At 48.4% G+C, this 17,453-nt stretch overlaps 1 protein-coding gene across 3 annotated transcripts in view; it reads left to right on the top strand.

Annotated features, from left to right (window-relative positions):
* LOC106585038 (phosphatidylinositol 4-phosphate 5-kinase type-1 beta) overlaps positions 1-17,453 on the top strand; it is a 91,877-nt gene that overhangs the window by 69,353 nt on the left and 5,071 nt on the right. For all 3 annotated transcript variants that reach the window (XM_014170787.3, XM_014170784.3, XM_014170786.3), the window contains exons 8-13: positions 2,471-2,673; positions 2,916-2,999; positions 6,946-6,994; positions 7,121-7,205; positions 9,573-9,728; positions 10,888-11,008. In XM_014170787.3, the coding sequence (XP_014026262.1) occupies positions 2,471-2,673; positions 2,916-2,999; positions 6,946-6,994; positions 7,121-7,205; positions 9,573-9,728; positions 10,888-11,008 (698 nt within the window). The remainder of the gene's footprint in view (positions 1-2,470; positions 2,674-2,915; positions 3,000-6,945; positions 6,995-7,120; positions 7,206-9,572; positions 9,729-10,887; positions 11,009-17,453) is intronic.

The following is a 17,453-nucleotide window of genomic DNA, read 5'->3' as shown; positions in this document are numbered from 1 at the left end:
TTTTTTTTAATGAAATATCCTTGGAATGTTCTAACATTAACTCAAATGTTGTGCACAACATCTGTAACAACCACCGCAGAACATTCCCCGAATGTTTTCATTAGGTTTCCAGGTAACACAATGTACTATTTCATGTTTTTAAATCATACTGCCGCAACAAAATGTGAGAGCAACGTTCTGGGTACGTTCTTACAACATCAGGTGAATGTTTTATGCAAACATTGTATAATCATCGGCACAACTGGACAGTTTTTGTGTTATGAGAACATTTGCCGCAACCTAATGGTTGTTCTGGGAACTTTCACAGAAACAATTTTGGTTTTCTGGGTATGCTTTTTATTGCAGGTGAAGAGGAACACCGACTTTGTAGCTTGGCAAATCACTGCTCAGCATCAAATGAAAAAGGATGCACACATTTGAAGTGCTCGTTGCAGTAGTATAGAAGCCAACCTGATGAAGGCAGGCAGCAGTATGGTTTGTGTAGCGATGGTTTGCCTGGCAAGGAGAGGTGGTCAGGCCAGCTGGGAGTCACATGGGCCTACTGTGGGCAGGTTGGTGTGTGGGTCTATTCAAAATGGTGTCCTTTGAATAGGAACGGGGGAGTCAGGAGGAACAGATGCAAATCAAATACATGGAAAAGGCAAAGCTCGAACAAGAGCACAAGTGTTTTCTGAGTGTGTGTGTTTGTGTCTGCGAGCGTGTGGCTGTGTGTGTGTGTGTGTGTGTGTGTGTGTGTGTGTGGCTGTGCGTATGGGCTTGAGTTTGTGATTTGCATTAGTCATATAAGGACACGAAATAAATAATTAACCATGATTAAACAACCAGCAACAATGTACTTTATAAAGCAAAAATAAAGACATTTACCATTGGGAATAACCAGGACATAGCTGTTCTATAATATTATTTGGCCTGTACTAAGTCATGACATATGTTTCCTTGTGCCACATCTATGGATTCCAGTTACAGATACATCAAGGTATGATACGAGGTCAAAAGGCCATCTTTGACCTATAACCTACTGTCCACTCCTAGTAAGTGTGTGTTGATGTTAGTCTCTTAACAAAGATCCTCATTCTGGTCATACTAGGTCACATTACTTTGATTAGATCACAAAAGGCTGATTATCTGGTTCTGTTGTGGTCCTTTTCCTCTGCCTGTTTTTTATTGGCCAGTTCCATATATGGGACAATGATAGCTGAGTCCCTTATGGCACCCTATTCTCTTTATAGTGCACTACTTTTGAACTAGTGCACTACTTAGGAAGTTAGGGTGCCACTTGGGATGTACCTGATGCTGGGAATACTGTTGACGAAATCCATCTGCATTGCTGACTTTAGGGGTTACCATGACGATCATGATGAACATTCTTGTAATTTTTAGGTCTGCAGCCAAGCCACATTTGTCTGGGTGTTCCCCGTTATGACAGATTTAACAAAACCTGCTGTTTCTTTCCTGTTCCTGCTTTTTCCTTTTTTCATTATCATCTCTCTTAGACAGACAGACGGACACACAGACGGACACACGGACGGACACACGGACGGACACACGGACGGACACACGGACGGACACACGGACGGACACACGGACGGACACACGGACAGACAGTGTTATTAGTTTTGGGGATTTGCACAGTAATGTTTAGAATGACATGGTTCCTGTGGTCCAATGATCAGATTATCAAATTTGATCAAATTTGCATCCAAAAATGGCTAATCTTATTATGGCTGATGGAACCATAAAAAGTATGACTTTCCATGCAAGTGTGTCTGCACATGTGTGTGTGTGTGTATGTATGAATTACATGGTTCCTGTACATACAGTACACAGTACTCACACACACACACACTTGGCATGCAAAACCAGTGCCGGCCAAGCCAGACTAAAAGGCCTGATAGCACCCCTGACCCCATATTCAGATTGTGTTTTTTGAGCCCCTCTGGTGTCGTGAGACCGTTCTGTCTGAGCAGTGAGAGGAAACCTGGGGCCTGAGAAACCCTGGGAACAGAGACAAGAGGGCAGAAGGCCCCTCACACGGGTCAATATGTAAAACATCATTCAACCATGGAGCAACACCTTTCTTTATATAGCTCAAGAATCAGTTACAGAAACATTTCAATTCTTTTGGGTGTTTGAGGCACACTTAGCTTAGTGGTTACATGATACACTTTGTACTTTTCAAGTCTGTGTAACTAAAGCTTCTGGTCAACATAGTAGAATAGATTATCACTAGTGTCTATTTATTTTTGGTCACACAGAAATATGGGTCACAGTTCAATAAACCAGATGATAGAAAAACAAACGTTTTTGTTGTTGTTTAAAACGTACACACCCGTGGCTGATACTAGTCAGCCAAGGACTAACAGCAAGGCCAAGACAGCGCCGACTGCATTTCCACTCTTTGCTAGCTAACAGGCTGCTGTCGTTTCCAAATCGTGGTGATTAAGGTGTGGTTTCATGTTGTGTGCTGCAGGTGTTGGAGAGCTTTAAGATCATGGACTACAGTCTGCTGCTGGCCGTGCATGTCCTGGACCAGAGCCCAAAGGAGGGGGGCGAGCCGGGCCAGGCAGGGGGGGACGGCAAGCGACCCGTGGCCCAGAGGGTCCTCTACTCCACAGCCATGGAGTCTATCCAGGGGGACGGCAAGGCTGCCGAGGCCCACACCACAGACGACACGTGAGTCAGCTCACCACAGGCATACTGCTCATACAAACACACATACACAATCATATACACAGTAATAGTTTGATGACATGTACACACTTACATACACTGAAAGATGCATGGCAAAACTCTCACAAACACTCACTACAATCAAAACCCAACCCTCACCGAGATGCTTTTAAGGATGACTTGGCAGATAATCCTGACTGACTACATTCTGTGACTGGACTTGTATTTACTGTGCTGTATTTCAGGATGGGTGGAATTCCTGCCAAATCACACAAAGAAGAGAAGCTGCTTATTTTCCTGGGCATCATCGACATCCTGCAATCCTACCGGTATAACATTACTTCATAACATGCTATAATATAACATTTATTACGTGGCATAATGACATACTATTACATGTTCAGCATAATATTCTGTAACCTGGAGTTTTCTGTCCCTATGCGGGGGAGGGGGAGGTAGAGAGGGGAAGAGGAGAGAGACGCAGAGGGGAAGAGGAGAGAGACGCAAAGGGGAAGAGGAGAGAGACGCAGAGGGGAAGAGGAGAGAGGGGAAGAGGAGAGAGACGCAGAGGGGAAGAGGAGAGAGGGGAAGAGGAGAGAGGCGCGGAGGGAAAGAGGAGAGAGGGGAAGAGGAGAGAGGCGCGGAGGGAAAGAGGAGAGAGACGCAGAGGGAAAGAGGAGAGAGACGCAGAGGGGAAGAGGAGAGAGGGGAAGAGGAGAGAGGCGCGGAGGGAAAGAGGAGAGAGACGCAGAGGGAAAGAGGAGAGAGACGCAGAGGGGAAGAGGAGAGAGGGGAAGAGGAGAGAGGCGCGGAGGGAGAGAGGCGCGGAGGGAGAGAGGCGCGAGGCGCGGAGGGAGAGAGGCGCGAGGCGCGGAGGGAGAGAGGCGCGAGGCGCGGAGGGAGAGAGGCGCGAGGCGCGGAGGGAGAGAGGCGCGAGGCGCGGAGGGAGAGAGGCGCGAGGCGCGGAGGGAGAGAGGCGCGAGGCGCGGAGGGAGAGAGGCGCGAGGCGCGGAGGGAGAGAGGCGCGAGGCGCGGAGGGAGAGAGAGGCGCGAGGCGCGGAGGGAGAGAGGCGCAGACAGGAGAGAGAGAGAGGCGCAGACAGGAGAGAGAGAGAGACGCAGACAGGAGAGAGAGAGACGCAGACAGGAGAGAGAGAGAGACGCAGACAGGAGAGAGAGAGAGACGCAGACAGGAGAGAGAGAGAGACGCAGACAGGAGAGAGAGAGAGACGCAGACAGGAGAGAGAGAGAGGAGAGAGGCGCGGAGGGAGAGCGAGAGGAGAGAGGCGCGGAGGGAGAGAGGCGCAGACAGGAGAGAGAGAGAGGCGCGAGGCGCGGAGGGAGAGAGGCGCAGACAGGAGAGAGAGAGAGACGCAGACAGGAGAGAGAGAGAGACGCAGACAGGAGAGAGAGAGACGCAGACAGGAGAGAGAGAGACGCAGACAGGAGAGAGAGAGAGACGCAGACAGGAGAGAGAGAGACGCAGACAGGAGAGAGAGAGACGCAGACAGGAGAGAGAGAGACGCAGACAGGAAAGAGAGAGAGGAGAGAGGCGCGGAGGGAGAGCGAGAGGAGAGAGGCGCGGAGGGAGAGCGAGAGGAGAGAGGCGCGGAGGGAGAGCGAGAGGAGAGAGGCGCGGAGGGAGAGCGAGAGGAGAGAGGCGCGGAGGGAGAGAGAGAGGAGAGAGGCGCGGAGGGAGAGAGAGAGGAGAGAGGCGCGGAGGGAGAGAGAGAGGAGAGAGGCGCGGAGGGAGAGAGAGAGGAGAGAGGCGCGGAGGGAGAGAGAGAGGAGAGAGGCGCGGAGGGAGAGAGAGAGGAGAGAGGCGCGGAGGGAGAGAGAGAGGAGAGAGGCGCGGAGGGAGAGAGAGAGGAGAGAGGCGCGGAGGGAGAGAGAGAGGAGAGAGGCGCGGAGGGAGAGAGAGAGGAGAGAGGCGCGGAGGGAGAGAGAGGAGAGAGGCGCGGAGGGAGAGAGAGAGGAGAGAGGCGCGGGACGCAGAGAGAGAGAGGAGCGGGACGCAGAGAGAGAGAGGAGCGGGACGCAGAGAGAGAGAGGAGCGAGACGCAGAGAGAGAGAGAGAGAGCGAGACGCAGACAGGAGAGAGAGAGAGACGCAGACAGGAGAGAGAGACGCAGACAGGAGAGGGAGACGGAGAGAGAGGAGCGAGACGCAGAGAGAGAGAGGAGCGAGGACACAGAGAGAGAGAGAGAGGAGCGAGACGCAGAGAGAGAGAGGAGCGAGACGCAGAGAGAGAGAGGAGCGAGGCGCAGAGAGAGAGAGGAGCGAGGCGCAGAGAGAGAGAGGAGCGAGGCGCAGAGAGAGAGAGGAGCGAGGCGCAGAGAGAGAGAGAGGAGCGAGGCGCAGAGAGAGAGAGGAGCGAGGCGCAGAGAGAGAGAGGAGCGAGGCGCAGAGAGAGAGAGGAGCGAGGCGCAGAGAGAGAGAGGAGCGAGGCGCAGAGAGAGAGAGGAGCGAGGCGCAGAGAGAGAGAGGAGCGAGGCGCAGAGAGAGAGAGGAGCGAGACGCAGAGAGAGAGAGGAGCGAGACGCAGAGAGAGAGAGGAGAGAGAGAGGAGCGAGACGCAGAGAGAGAGAGGAGCGAGACGCAGGGGAGCGAGGAGAGAGAGGGGAGCGAGACGCAGAGAGAGAGGGGAGCGAGACGCAGAGAGAGAGGGGAGCGAGACGCAGAGAGAGAGGGGAGCGAGACGCAGAGAGAGAGGGGAGCGAGACGCAGAGAGAGAGGGGAGCGAGACGCAGAGAGAGAGGGGAGCGAGACGCAGAGAGAGAGGGGAGCGAGACGCAGAGAGAGAGGGGAGCGAGACGCAGAGAGAGAGGGGAGCGAGACGCAGAGAGAGAGGGGAGCGAGACGCAGAGAGAGAGGGGAGCGAGACGCAGAGAGAGAGGGGAGCGAGACGCAGAGAGAGAGAGGAGCGAGACGCAGAGAGAGAGAGGAGCGAGACGCAGAGAGAGAGAGAGAGAGAGAGAGAGGAGCGAGACGCAGAGAGAGAGAGAGAGAGAGAGAGAGGAGCGAGACGCAGAGAGAGAGAGAGAGAGAGAGAGAGAGGAGCGAGACGCAGAGAGAGAGAGAGAGAGAGAGAGAGGAGCAGAGGGAGAGAGAGAGGAGCGAGACGCAGAGAGAGAGAGAGGAGCAGAGAGAGAGAGAGGAGCAGAGAGAGAGAGAGAGAGAGAGAGAGGAGCGAGACGCAGAGAGAGAGAGAGAGAGAGAGGAGCGAGACGCAGACAGGAGAGGGAGAGGAGAGAGAGGAGCGAGACGCAGAGAGAGAGAGGAGCGAGACGCGGAGCGAGCGAGAGAGAGAGAGAGAGAGAGAGAGAGAGAGAGAGAGAGAGAGAGAGAGAGAGAGAGAGAGAGAGAGAGAGAGAGACGCGGAGGGGGAGAGAGAGACGCGGAGGGGGAGAGAAGGAGAGAGACGCGGAGAGAAGGAGAGAGACGCGGAGAGAGACGCGGAGAGAAGGAGAGAGACGCAGAGGGGGAGAGAAGGAGAGAGACGCAGAGGGGGAGAGAGAGAGAGAGAGAGAGAGAGAGAGAGAGAGAGAGAGAGAGAGAGAGAGAGAGACGCGGAGGGGGAGAGAGAGAGAGAGAGAGACGCGGAGGGGGAGAGAGAGAGAGAGAGAGACGCGGAGGGGGAGAGAGAGACGCGGAGGGGGAGAGAAGGAGAGAGACGCGGAGAGAAGGAGAGAGACGCGGAGAGAAGGAGAGAGACGCAGAGGGGGAGAGAAGGAGAGAGACGCAGAGGGGGAGAGAAGGAGAGAGACGCAGAGGGGGAGAGAAGAGAGACGCAGAGGGGGAGAGAAGAGAGACGCAGAGGGGGAGAGAAGAGAGACGCAGAGAGAAAGAGAAGAGAGACGGAGAATGAAGAGACAAAGCGAGAAAGAGGAGAGGGAAAGGGGGAGAGAGGGAGAGAGAGAGATAGACATAAGCTCCTCAGTGTGAAAAGCCTCTAGCACCAGAGAGACAGAAGTCTCTAACACTATTCCCTGTCCTTATCTCAGCATCTCTAAGCTCACCTCAGGACCAACACAATGTAAAGGATAGCTTCATATTCTTACCCATATATTTTTTCTTCTTAATCCTCTTTCCTCACCCACTATTTGGTGTTTGCCTGCCTCAGCCCATCAATTCAAGTGTAAAATGTAACTATAAGGGGAGCGTATTACATTAACCTAATATTGCTGTGGTTCCTGTTCTCAGTTTGGTACCAGTTTGGGGGGGGGGGGGCTACATTTGTGACAAGTCTTCTTGTTTGTTTGTTTTTTACCTCAGATTCATTAAGAAGTTGGAGCACTCGTGGAAAGCCCTGGTCTACGACGGCGTAAGTTGATATGCTGCAAATCTGATACGTGTCCTTCTGAATACACACCATTCATAGGTTACTTTCTTATTGATCTAAAATAAACTCTCTGCTAAAAGCTTGTATTGTCTTCTGTTCTGTCCTCAGGACTCTGTCTCAGTGCACAGGCCCGGTTTCTATGCCAACCGATTCCTCAAGTTCATGAGCACTTCGGTGTTCCGGAAGACTCAGAGTAAGTCTGCCGACTCTTGTTCCTCAGTCCCCTATGACAGGGACACCTGTATTTATGTTAGGACTTTGAACTGGCACACATGCCAGGCACTGGGACCAGTAAACAAGGGTAGTGGGAAACATGGCCTGTGGGAGGTTTGAGTAAAAAAAGTATGTAGACTGTACCTAATATATTTTCAAATAACTGCTTTTTCTGGCTCACAAATTGATTTTGACAACAAACAAAAAAAAGAGTCTGTGTTGGCCCTCTGTTGAATTTCGAAATCCCGACGTGGCCCTCGAGCCAAAACATTTGCCCACACCAGAGACTGAGACAAGTTAATCCTTCAGTGTGGCACGTACAGTTTAGTCAACTGTAAACTATTGGAAATCTTATGTTTGTACAGATTCCTAGTTGGATTTGTTTGTTACCTGTAATATCAGGTGATTGTGGAGTGGATGTGATTTATAGACGCTTTAGGTCAGCTTTTCCCGAACTCGATCCTGGGAACACGAAGGGGTGCATGTTTTTGCCCTAGAACTACACAGCCGATTTCAAATAATCACAGCTTGATGTTGAACAAAACCGAACCTTCCAGTAAATATATAAAGTCGCTGTGTTGAAAGCAACAACACAGCTGTGTTGATGTACAGTATACATTTCTCCTGGGAGAGGAAGTGATTGTGTGTTACCAGTGTAGGGTGTGTAGAACAGGTTATGTTGAAGATCCAGTGGCATATACACACTTTTGTCAGTCAGTTAAACGGGTCAAGTTTAAAACCCTTCCTCAGCTCTTCTCTCTGTGCTTTCAGGTTACACTGACATACTGATATACACTGAGTGTACAAAACATTAGGAGCACTTTCCGAATAATGAGTTGCACCTCCTTCTGCCCTCAGAACAGCCTCAATTCGTCGGGGCATGGACTCTACAAGGTGTCGAAAGCGTTCCACAGGGATGCTGGCCCATGTTGACTCCAATGCTTCCCACAGTTGTGTCAAGTTGGCTGGATGTCCTTTGGGTGGTGCACCATTCTTGATACACAAACTGTTGAGCGTGAAAAACCCAGCAGCGTTGCAGTTCTTGACACACTCAAACCAGTGCGCCTTGCACATATCACCACACCCCGTTCAAAGGCACTTAAATATTTAGTCTTGTCCATTCACCCTCTGAATGGCACACATACACAATCCATGCCTCAAAAGGCTTAAAAATCCTTCTTTAACCTGTCTCCTCCCCTTCATCTACACTGATTTAAAGTGGATTTAACAGGTGACATCAATAAGGGATCATAGCATTCATCTGGATTCGCCTGGTCAGTCTATGTCATGGAAATAGCAGGTGTTCCTAATGTTTTGTACACTCAGTGTAGATTTCTGACATTGGTTCTCAATGATATTGCATGTTAAATTGGTTTTGTTCTGTATTTTGTTATTTTACCAGACAGAATACTTTTCATTTTACCAGACGTTCTTATCCAGACCAATTTACAGGAGCAATTAGGGTTGAGTGCCTTACTCAAGGGCACGTCGACAGATTTTTCACCTAGTCGGGCGAGGGGATTCGAACCAGCGACCTTTCAATTACTGGCCCATCACTCTTAGCCGCTAGGATATCTGCCGGTCTTTTCCCAGGAATAGCTTGTTGTTTTCAGAGAGGAAATGGTTGCCCTCTGCCCCATGTTTGGGTGGTGGCCATGACAGCCCCCCAGTGGTTGTAATTTGGGAATCATCCAAGGGGCTGAAGCCCCTCTCACTGCAGGGTTTTGACTCGGGGGAATATGTCAAGATGATATAAAGCAGTGTTACGGAACAGTGTGGCCCGCTGATTTAATGAAGATGATTTGGGATTTAGCTGCCTGGTGTTATTATGCCTGCTTCTGCACAGTGAGATACGATGGGAGAGGATTTCATGCTCTGCTTGGGAGTCAGAATGGAACGTCTGGGGGACAGTTGTGTAATAATTATTATGCGTTAACAGTTTGATCTTTTTACTGCTAATTTGGGACAGACGCTCCGAGCCTGATTATGCACGATAATGGTTGCAATCAGGATAATCTGTTCCCTCCATCTCTCCCTATTTCTCTCTTGCTTCTCTCCCCTACCCACTCACTCTCTCCCCTACCTCCTGTCTTGTCTTGTTCCTTATTTTCCTCTCTTCCCCCCCCTCCTCTTTCCTTATCTCTTCCCCACCACTCATTTACCCCTCCTCTCTCCGTTTCTCTCTCCGTTTCTCTTTCTCTGTTTCTCGCTCTCTCTCTCTCTGTTTCTCTCTCTCTCTCTCTCTGTTTCTCTCTCTCTCTCTCTCTGTTTCTCTCTCTCTCTGTTTCTCTCTGTTTCTCTCTCTCTCTGTTTCTCTCTCTCTCTCTCTCTGTTTCTCTCTCTGCAGCCATTCGGTTCTCCCCTTCTAAGAGAGCACGTACGTCCATCCCTGCTCTGAAGTCGTTCTCTCAGGAAATCCTGTCTTCTCAGAAGGAGGAGAACGAAGAGGAGAGTCGGGACAGGCTGGGAGGAGCACGCAGTCTGGCTAGTCTAGAGGGACAAGGTAGACCAGCAGCACACCATCATCAATCATCCACACATTCATGGTTGAGGTTGAGCCAAAAGCACCAAACAGAAGTCACTTTCGCTCGCCAGATCTGTCATGTAGAACACATCTCTATGTCCGGATAGATGGACCTTTCAGAACCACTTGTTCCCCATAAACAGGTCCTTCAGTAGCACCATAAAACTGTCTCCCGTCCACGTCCAGGCCTCACTGAAATGTCCTGTTATTACAGCCAGCCCATTTTGTGTGTGTGTGTGTGTGCGCGCGCGCGACTGAGTTAGCATTATCAACGAGTCGTCATTATCCCTCGCTCTTTGTCTCTTGGGGATCCATTATCAGGCCCTGACTCCAGTGGCGGGGCTGTATATGGCTGGCTGAGTTACAATCAGGACCGTCAGCAGTAGCCACTGAGCTTTCGTAACTCTTGACCTTCCTCTGAGGTAACACCACTGTTAGCCAATATTACAGGAAGAGATGAGGGTGTGGACTTCTGAATAAGGCAGAGGGAAGTCTTGGTTTATATTGCAACATAGCTTCTTTCGTTAATTGAAAATCCTATTTTTTTCCCCTGTTTTTAACTAAACAACACCCTGGTACACTATGTACAACTGTCACATAACATACCGTGTACCCCGTGTGCCGAATTCAGCCCACGGGTGGTTTTATTTGGCCCCAAAGTTTTTTTGTGGGGGGGGGGGACATAAAAGACTGTAAAAACACCAGCAAATCAACTCCAAGTGGTGTTTGTGTTCTAAAGTAGAGAGACGTGATCGTATGTAAATGTCAGCAAGGTTTGAAATGATTGTTTTAATCAAATATTAATCTAGTTGATGATCCCTTCCATAAAGCAAATGAAATGTTTCATTTTTAATAGCTTACTCTATTCCAGTTAACCAATTCTACTCGTACTATTTTGAGGGATAGAAGGTTCATGCAGGGACACTTACATAATTGTTTTATTCACACTTTATTATCTCATCTAATTAAATCAAACACACATGTTCTGTCCTGTGGGTCCAACCTTCTTTAGACTAATAGTACAGCAGCGATCATAGATTGACTGACTGAAGGCATTATCAGTGAGGTCATGGCTTTGTGTTTGTCTCTCAGTGAGGTCATAGCTTTGTGTGTGTGTGTGTGTGTGTGTTTCTCCCAGTGTTTGGCTCCTACCTGCGTCCTGACCTCGTCCCTGCCACCCCATCCTTCTACGAGGGCTCCTCCATGGGAACCATCTCCTCCTCCATCTTTGTCAACCTGGAGACCCAGTCTGAAGACAGGTACCTCTATCCGCTGTCTACCTCTGCTTCCTCTAGACCTTCAAATCAAATGTATTTATATAGCCCTTCGTACATCAGCTGATATCTCAAAGTGCTGTACAGAAACCCAGCCTAAAACCCCAAACAGCAAGCAATGCATGTGAAAGAAGCACGGTGGCTAGGAAAAACTCCCTAGAAAGGCCAAAAACCTAGGAAGAAACTTAGAGAGGAACCAGGCTATGAGGGGTGGCCAGTCCTCTTCTGGCTGTGCCGGGTGGATATTATAACAGAACATGGTCAAGATGTAAAAATGTTCATAAATGACCAGCATGGTCAAATAATAATAATCATAGTAGTTGTCGAGGGTGCAACAAGCACGTCCGGTGAACAGGTCAGGGTTCCATAGCCGCAGGCAGAACAGTTGAAACTGGAGCAGCAGCACGGCCAGGTGAACTGGGAACAGCAAGGAGTCATCATGCCAGGTAGTCCTGAGGCATGGTCCTAGGGCTCAGGTCCTCCGAGAGAAAGAGAGAATTAGAGAGAGCATATTTAAATTCACACAGGACACGACAAGAGAAATACTCCAGATGTAACAGACTGACCCTAGCCCCCCGACACATAAACTACTGCAGCATAAATACTGGAGGCTGAGACAGGAGGGATCAGGAGACACTGTGGCCCCATCCGATGAAACCCCCGGACAGGGCCAAACAGGCAGGATATAACCCCACCCACTTTGCCAAAGCACAGCCCCCACACCAGACCTTCCATGTCTCCCCTCCATCCCTCTACCTGAAGACTCCCCTTCTACTTCAACCTGTCTTCTCAAAGGCCCAATTCCAAATGGATATATTTACACCATTGTGTAAATATTGGCAACAATGATTTTGACCTGGGACACCAGGTTAGTGAACAATTGAGCTAATTCAACAAACCCTCCAGATCAGATCGCCAGCAGGGTCCCTGAGTTGATCAGCCCTGCCTCCCATAGGGATTTCTCTGAGGGGAGAGTGTGATGTAAATGACAACAGGTTAGATACACGGAGCTACCTGGGAGGCCTGAGGGAAAACATAGGACTCTGCCACACGATTTGTCAGGCTTTGTGACAGTTTCCACTAAAGATGCCAGGAAGACCTGCTGGATATTTCTAAGTGTTCAACCCACGTTGAGTTCAGATGCAGTGCAGTCCATAAACCATGGACTTAAAATTCGAACCTCCCTCTAGAAAGAACAGTTTCTTCTCCTCTCATCTCATCTTTCCCCCCAGCTCTCTCTCTCTGTCTGTCCAGTAGTCTGTTTCTTCTCCTCTCATCTCTGTCTGTCTGTCTGTCTGTCTGTCTGTCTGTCTGTCTGTCTGTCTGTCTGTCTGTCTGTCTGTCCGTCCAGTAGTCTGTTTCTTCTCCTCTCATCTCTGTCTGTCTGTCTGTCTGTCTGTCTGTCTGTCTGTCTGTCTGTCTGTCTGTCTGTCTGTCTGTCTGTCTGTCCGTCCAGTAGTCTGTTTCTTCTCCTCTCATCTCTGTCTGTCTGTCTGTCTGTCTGTCTCTGTCTGTCTCTGTCTGTCTGTCTGTCTGTCTGTCTGTCTGTCTGTCTGTCTGTCTGTCTGTCTGTCTGTCTGTCTGTCTGTCTGTCCGTCCAGTAGTCTGTTTCTTCTCCTCTCATCTCTGTCTGTCTGTCTGTCTGTCTGTCTGTCTGTCTGTCTGTCTGTCTGTCTGTCTGTCTGTCTGTCTGTCCAGTAGTCTGTTTCTTCTCCTCTCATCTCCCTCTGTCTGTCTGTCTGTCTGTCTGTCTGTCTGTCTGTCTGTCTGTCTGTCCAGTAGTCTGTTTCTTCTCCTCTCATCTCCCCCTGTCTGTCTGTCTGTCTGTCTGTCTGTCTGTCTGTCTGTCTGTCTGTCTGTCTGTCTGTCTGTCTGTCTGTCCAGTAGTCTGTTTCTTCTCCTCTCATCTCCCCCGTCTGTCTGTCTGTCTGTCTGTCTGTCTGTCTGTCTGTCTGTCTGTCTGTCTGTCTGTCTGTCTGTCCGTCCAGTAGTCTGTTTCTTCTCCTCTCATCTCTGTCTGTCTGTCTGTCTGTCTGTCTGTCTGTCTGTCCGTCCAGTAGTCTGTTTCTTCTCCTCTCATCTCTGTCTGTCTGTCTGTCTGTCTGTCTGTCTGTCTGTCTGTCTGTCTGTCTGTCTGTCTGTCTGTCTGTCTGTCCAGTAGTCTGTTTCTTCTCCTCTCATCTCCCCCTGTCTGTCTGTCTGTCTGTCTGTCTGTCTGTCTGTCTGTCGTCTGTCTGTCTGTCTGTCTGTCCAGTAGTCTGTTTCTTCTCCTCTCATCTCCCCCTGTCTGTCTGTCTGTCTGTCTGTCTGTCTGTCTGTCTGTCTGTCTGTCTGTCTGTCTGTCTGTCTGTCTGTCTGTCTGTCTGTCCAGTAGTCTGTTTCTTCTCCTCTCATCTCCCCCGTCTGTCTGTCTGTCTGTCTGTCTGTCTGTCTGTCTGTCTGTCTGTCTGTCTGTCTGTCTGTCCAGTAGTCTGTTTCTTCTCCTCTCATCTCCCCTGTCTGTCTGTCTGTCTGTCTGTCCTGTCTGTCTGTCTGTCTGTCTGTCTGTCTGTCTGTCTGTCTGTCTGTCTGTCTGTCTGTCTGTCTGTCTGTCCAGTAGTCTGTTTCTTCTCCTCTCATCTCCCCCTGTCTGTCTGTCTGTCTGTCTGTCTGTCTGTCTGTCTGTCTGTCTGTCTGTCTGTCTGTCTGTCTGTCCAGTAGTCTGTTTCTTCTCCTCTCATCTGTCTGTCTGTCTGTCTGTCTGTCTGTCTGTCTGTCTGTCTGTCTGTCTGTCTGTCTGTCTGTCTGTCTGTCTGTCTGTCTGTCTGTCCAGTAGTCTGTTTCTTCTCCTCTCATCTCCCCCTCTCTGTCTGTTCGTTCAGTAGTATCAGGTTGTGACTCTAACTCAAAGCCTCCATTCTGAGGCCTGCCTGGTCTTGCTCCCTTTTCAGGCACCTGTCTGTTGCCCTCAATTGTTTTATTAATGTGCTTCATTAATATTTGACTCAAGGCTTTCAGAAGGTATGATTAAGAGGCATTGTTTAGATTAAAAAGTGTGTGACTTGCTGCCAGGGTGACTTTCCACTGTGTATATACATATCCCTGTCAGTCAGTAACAGACTTGTGCTCTGAGGTGTGTGTGTGTGTGTGTGTGTGTGTGTGTCACCTTTAAGAGGGGTAGGCAATAAGGTGCCATAAAATGGTAAACACATTCCTCAATTTAAGCAGTCAGGTGACTTTGAAAACGGCCTGTTTCAGATTTCACGCCACTCCCTAGTGCCCCCTGCTGTTCACAATGCTGTGTTTTCATGGATGTTTATTTTCCTACGTGAGGAGAAGATTATTTGGGGACTGTTTTTAGATGTCCCTAGCCCAGTAAAGAAGCTTCACATAAAACAGAATATCCCAGAATTCCCTGCCCTAGATTCACTCATATCCTGTTGTGTGAGTTCATAGACATAAACTTCCCCTAGAGAGACCTCTAAAGCCAGACTGTTTCTCTCTACATCCCCTGAAGGTGCTTTTTGTCTTTTTGATGTTGGATTCTTTGATTCACCATGCATTTAGCTACACCATCTGTACGGCCTGTTATGTTCGTGGAAAATTGTGCGAAATTGTGAACCACCTTGGGTCTTTTTGGGTTGTTCTTGAATTGCGTGGCATTTGCATAAACATAGCGTTGCCTTTGCGACCATGAAAAAATAGTTGCACATCATACATGTTTTTGTTGACATTGAACTGTTTATCAATGATAAAACATATTGCAAGTTCTTTATACTGCAAAACGTTATGTTTATGCATTGTTTAAAGTACTTAGAGTAAGCAAATTGGCTTGTCCCAGTAGTGATGTGTTGTAGTGACGTGTTTTAGGGATTTAGAGTCTTCACGTTTTGCTCCCTTAAAATTAAGTCGTAAAAGGGATTAAATTGTCCAACAACAAAAAAATACAAAAACAAGGATTTATTGATTGCATGTCTTCACACCCCGGAGTTCACAGTTGGTGAAGGCAGTGTTGGCAGCCATTACAGCTGTGTATCATTTTCAATAAGATTCTACCAACTTCGCACAACTCTTAGAGCCACATTTAGCCATCATTTTCTGTCCAAATTGCTCAAGCTGAAGTTAATTTAAGTCAGGACTAAGACTGGACCTCTCCGGAACACGCAACACCTCTTGGAAAGCCATTCTTCTGTGTCTTTGGCATTAACATTTGTGTAATTGTCCCGCTGATAAATATGAACTATCCCAGGGTTATGTTTTCAGAAGGCTTTTCCTCTATCTTTTTACCTGGGCTTTGCTTCTTTCATATTTTCTTTTGATCCTGACTAACTCTCCAGTCCTTGCCAGTGACCGGCTTACCCAGAATATGACGCTGCCATCACAATACTTTAAAATACAGACAGTTTCACTCTGTGTTGTGTTGCATTGGATTAAAAAAAGCAATTAATTTTTTTCTTATTTATTTATTTTTTCAATTTAGGCAAAAATAATAATTTCTTTGTCGTGTTGTCTTGCAGTCACCCTTATCGACCTTGTTGCAAACAGAAGATGATTTGGAGTGGATTTTTTTTAACACAGGCGTCGTTCTTTTCACTTCGTCATGAAGGCAATGTTGTTGATCCCCTGTATTGTCATGGCAGCATCATGTTATTGGTATGCTTGTCAATGGCAGGGACTAGGGAGTTTGTCAGAATCAAACTAAAAATGAAAGGAGCAAAGCACAAGTAAAAAGTTAGAGGAAGACCCGCCATAGTCTTCTGAAAACCTAACCCTGGGAAAGACTTGTATATTTGAATTGCTGTCCATCAATGTTTTAATTGCTGGCCATCAATGATTCCCAACCAAATTGACTGAGCTTTGGTTGGTAGAATCTTAATAAAAATGATTCACAGCTGGAATGGCTGCCAAAGGTGCTTCTACCAAATATTAACTTAGGTGTCAGGTAGCCTAGTGTTTAAAGGGACATTTTTTTTATTTTTTTTTTATCTCCAGCACCACCCCAATATAAACATATGTGAAAATTGTGCGTTTCTATGTTTTGTAGCAAAAACGATAGAGGAAGATAAGTCTTTCCAATTTTTAACCAATTATGAGTAGGCATTGCCAATTGGTTGATGATGTCATTGGAAACACTTATCTTCCTCTATTGTTTTTACTACAATTTCTTTCTTCACATATGTTGATGTTGGGGTGGTGCTGGAGATTATGAATATGAAGTAGAAAATGGTTAAGCGCGTTGGGACAGCAACCGAAAGGTCGCTGGTTCGAATCCCAGAGCTGACTAAATGAACAGATCTGATGTGTCCTTGAGCGAGACACTTAACCCTAACTGCTCCTGTAAGTCACCCTAACTGCTCCTGTAAGTCACCCTAACTGCTCCTGTAAGTCACCCTAACTGCTCCTGTAAGTCACCCTAACTGCTCCTGTAAGTCACCCTAACTGCTCTTGTAAGTCACCCTAACTGCTCCTGTAAGTCACCCTAACTGCTCCTGTAAGTCACCCTAACTGCTCCTGTAAGTCACCCTAACTGCTCCTGTAAGTCACCCTAACTGCTCCTGTAAGTCACCCTAACTGCTCCTGTAAGTCACCCTAACTGCTCCTGTAAGTCACCCTAACTGCTCCTGTAAGTCACCCTAACTGCTCCTGTAAGTCACCCTAACTGCTCCTGTAAGTCACCCTAACTGCTCCTGTAAGTCACCCTAACTGCTCTTGTAAGTCACCCTAACTGCTCCTGTAAGTCACCCTAACTGCTCCTGTAAGTCACCCTAACTGCTCCTGTAAGTCACCCTAACTGCTCCTGTAAGTCACCCTAACTGCTCCTGTAAGTCACCCTAACTGCTCCTGTAAGTCACCCTAACTGCTCCTGTAAGTCACCCTAACTGCTCTTGTAAGTCACCCTAACTGCTCCTGTAAGTCACCCTAACTGCTCCTGTAAGTCACCCTAACTGCTCCTGTAAGTCACCCTAACTGCTCCTGTAAGTCACCCTAACTGCTCCTGTAAGTCACCCTAACTGCTCCTGTAAGTCACCCTAACTGCTCCTGTAAGTCACCCTAACTGCTCCTGTAAGTCACCCTAACTGCTCCTGTAAGTCACCCTAACTGCTCTTGTAAGTCACCCTAACTGCTCCTGTAAGTCACCCTAACTGCTCCTGTAAGTCACCCTAACTGCTCCTGTAAGTCACCCTAACTGCTCCTGTAAGTCACCCTAACTGCTCTTGTAAGTCACCCTAACTGCTCCTGTAAGTCACCCTAACTGCTCCTGTAAGTCACCCTAACTGCTCCTGTAAGTCACCCTAACTGCTCCTGTAAGTCACCCTAACTGCTCCTGTAAGTCACCCTAACTGCTCCTGTAAGTCACCCTAACTGCTCCTGTAAGTCACCCTAACTGCTCCTGTAAGTCACCCTAACTGCTCTTGTAAGTCACCCTAACTGCTCCTGTAAGTCACCCTAA

The sequence above is a fragment of the Salmo salar genome, chromosome 24 (assembly GCF_965601325.2).
Source record: "Salmo salar chromosome 24, fSalSal1, whole genome shotgun sequence".
Taxonomy (NCBI): domain Eukaryota; kingdom Metazoa; phylum Chordata; class Actinopteri; order Salmoniformes; family Salmonidae; genus Salmo; species Salmo salar.
The sequence above is the reverse complement of the archived record's forward strand: the minus strand, read 5'-3'. Positions and strand labels throughout refer to the sequence as shown.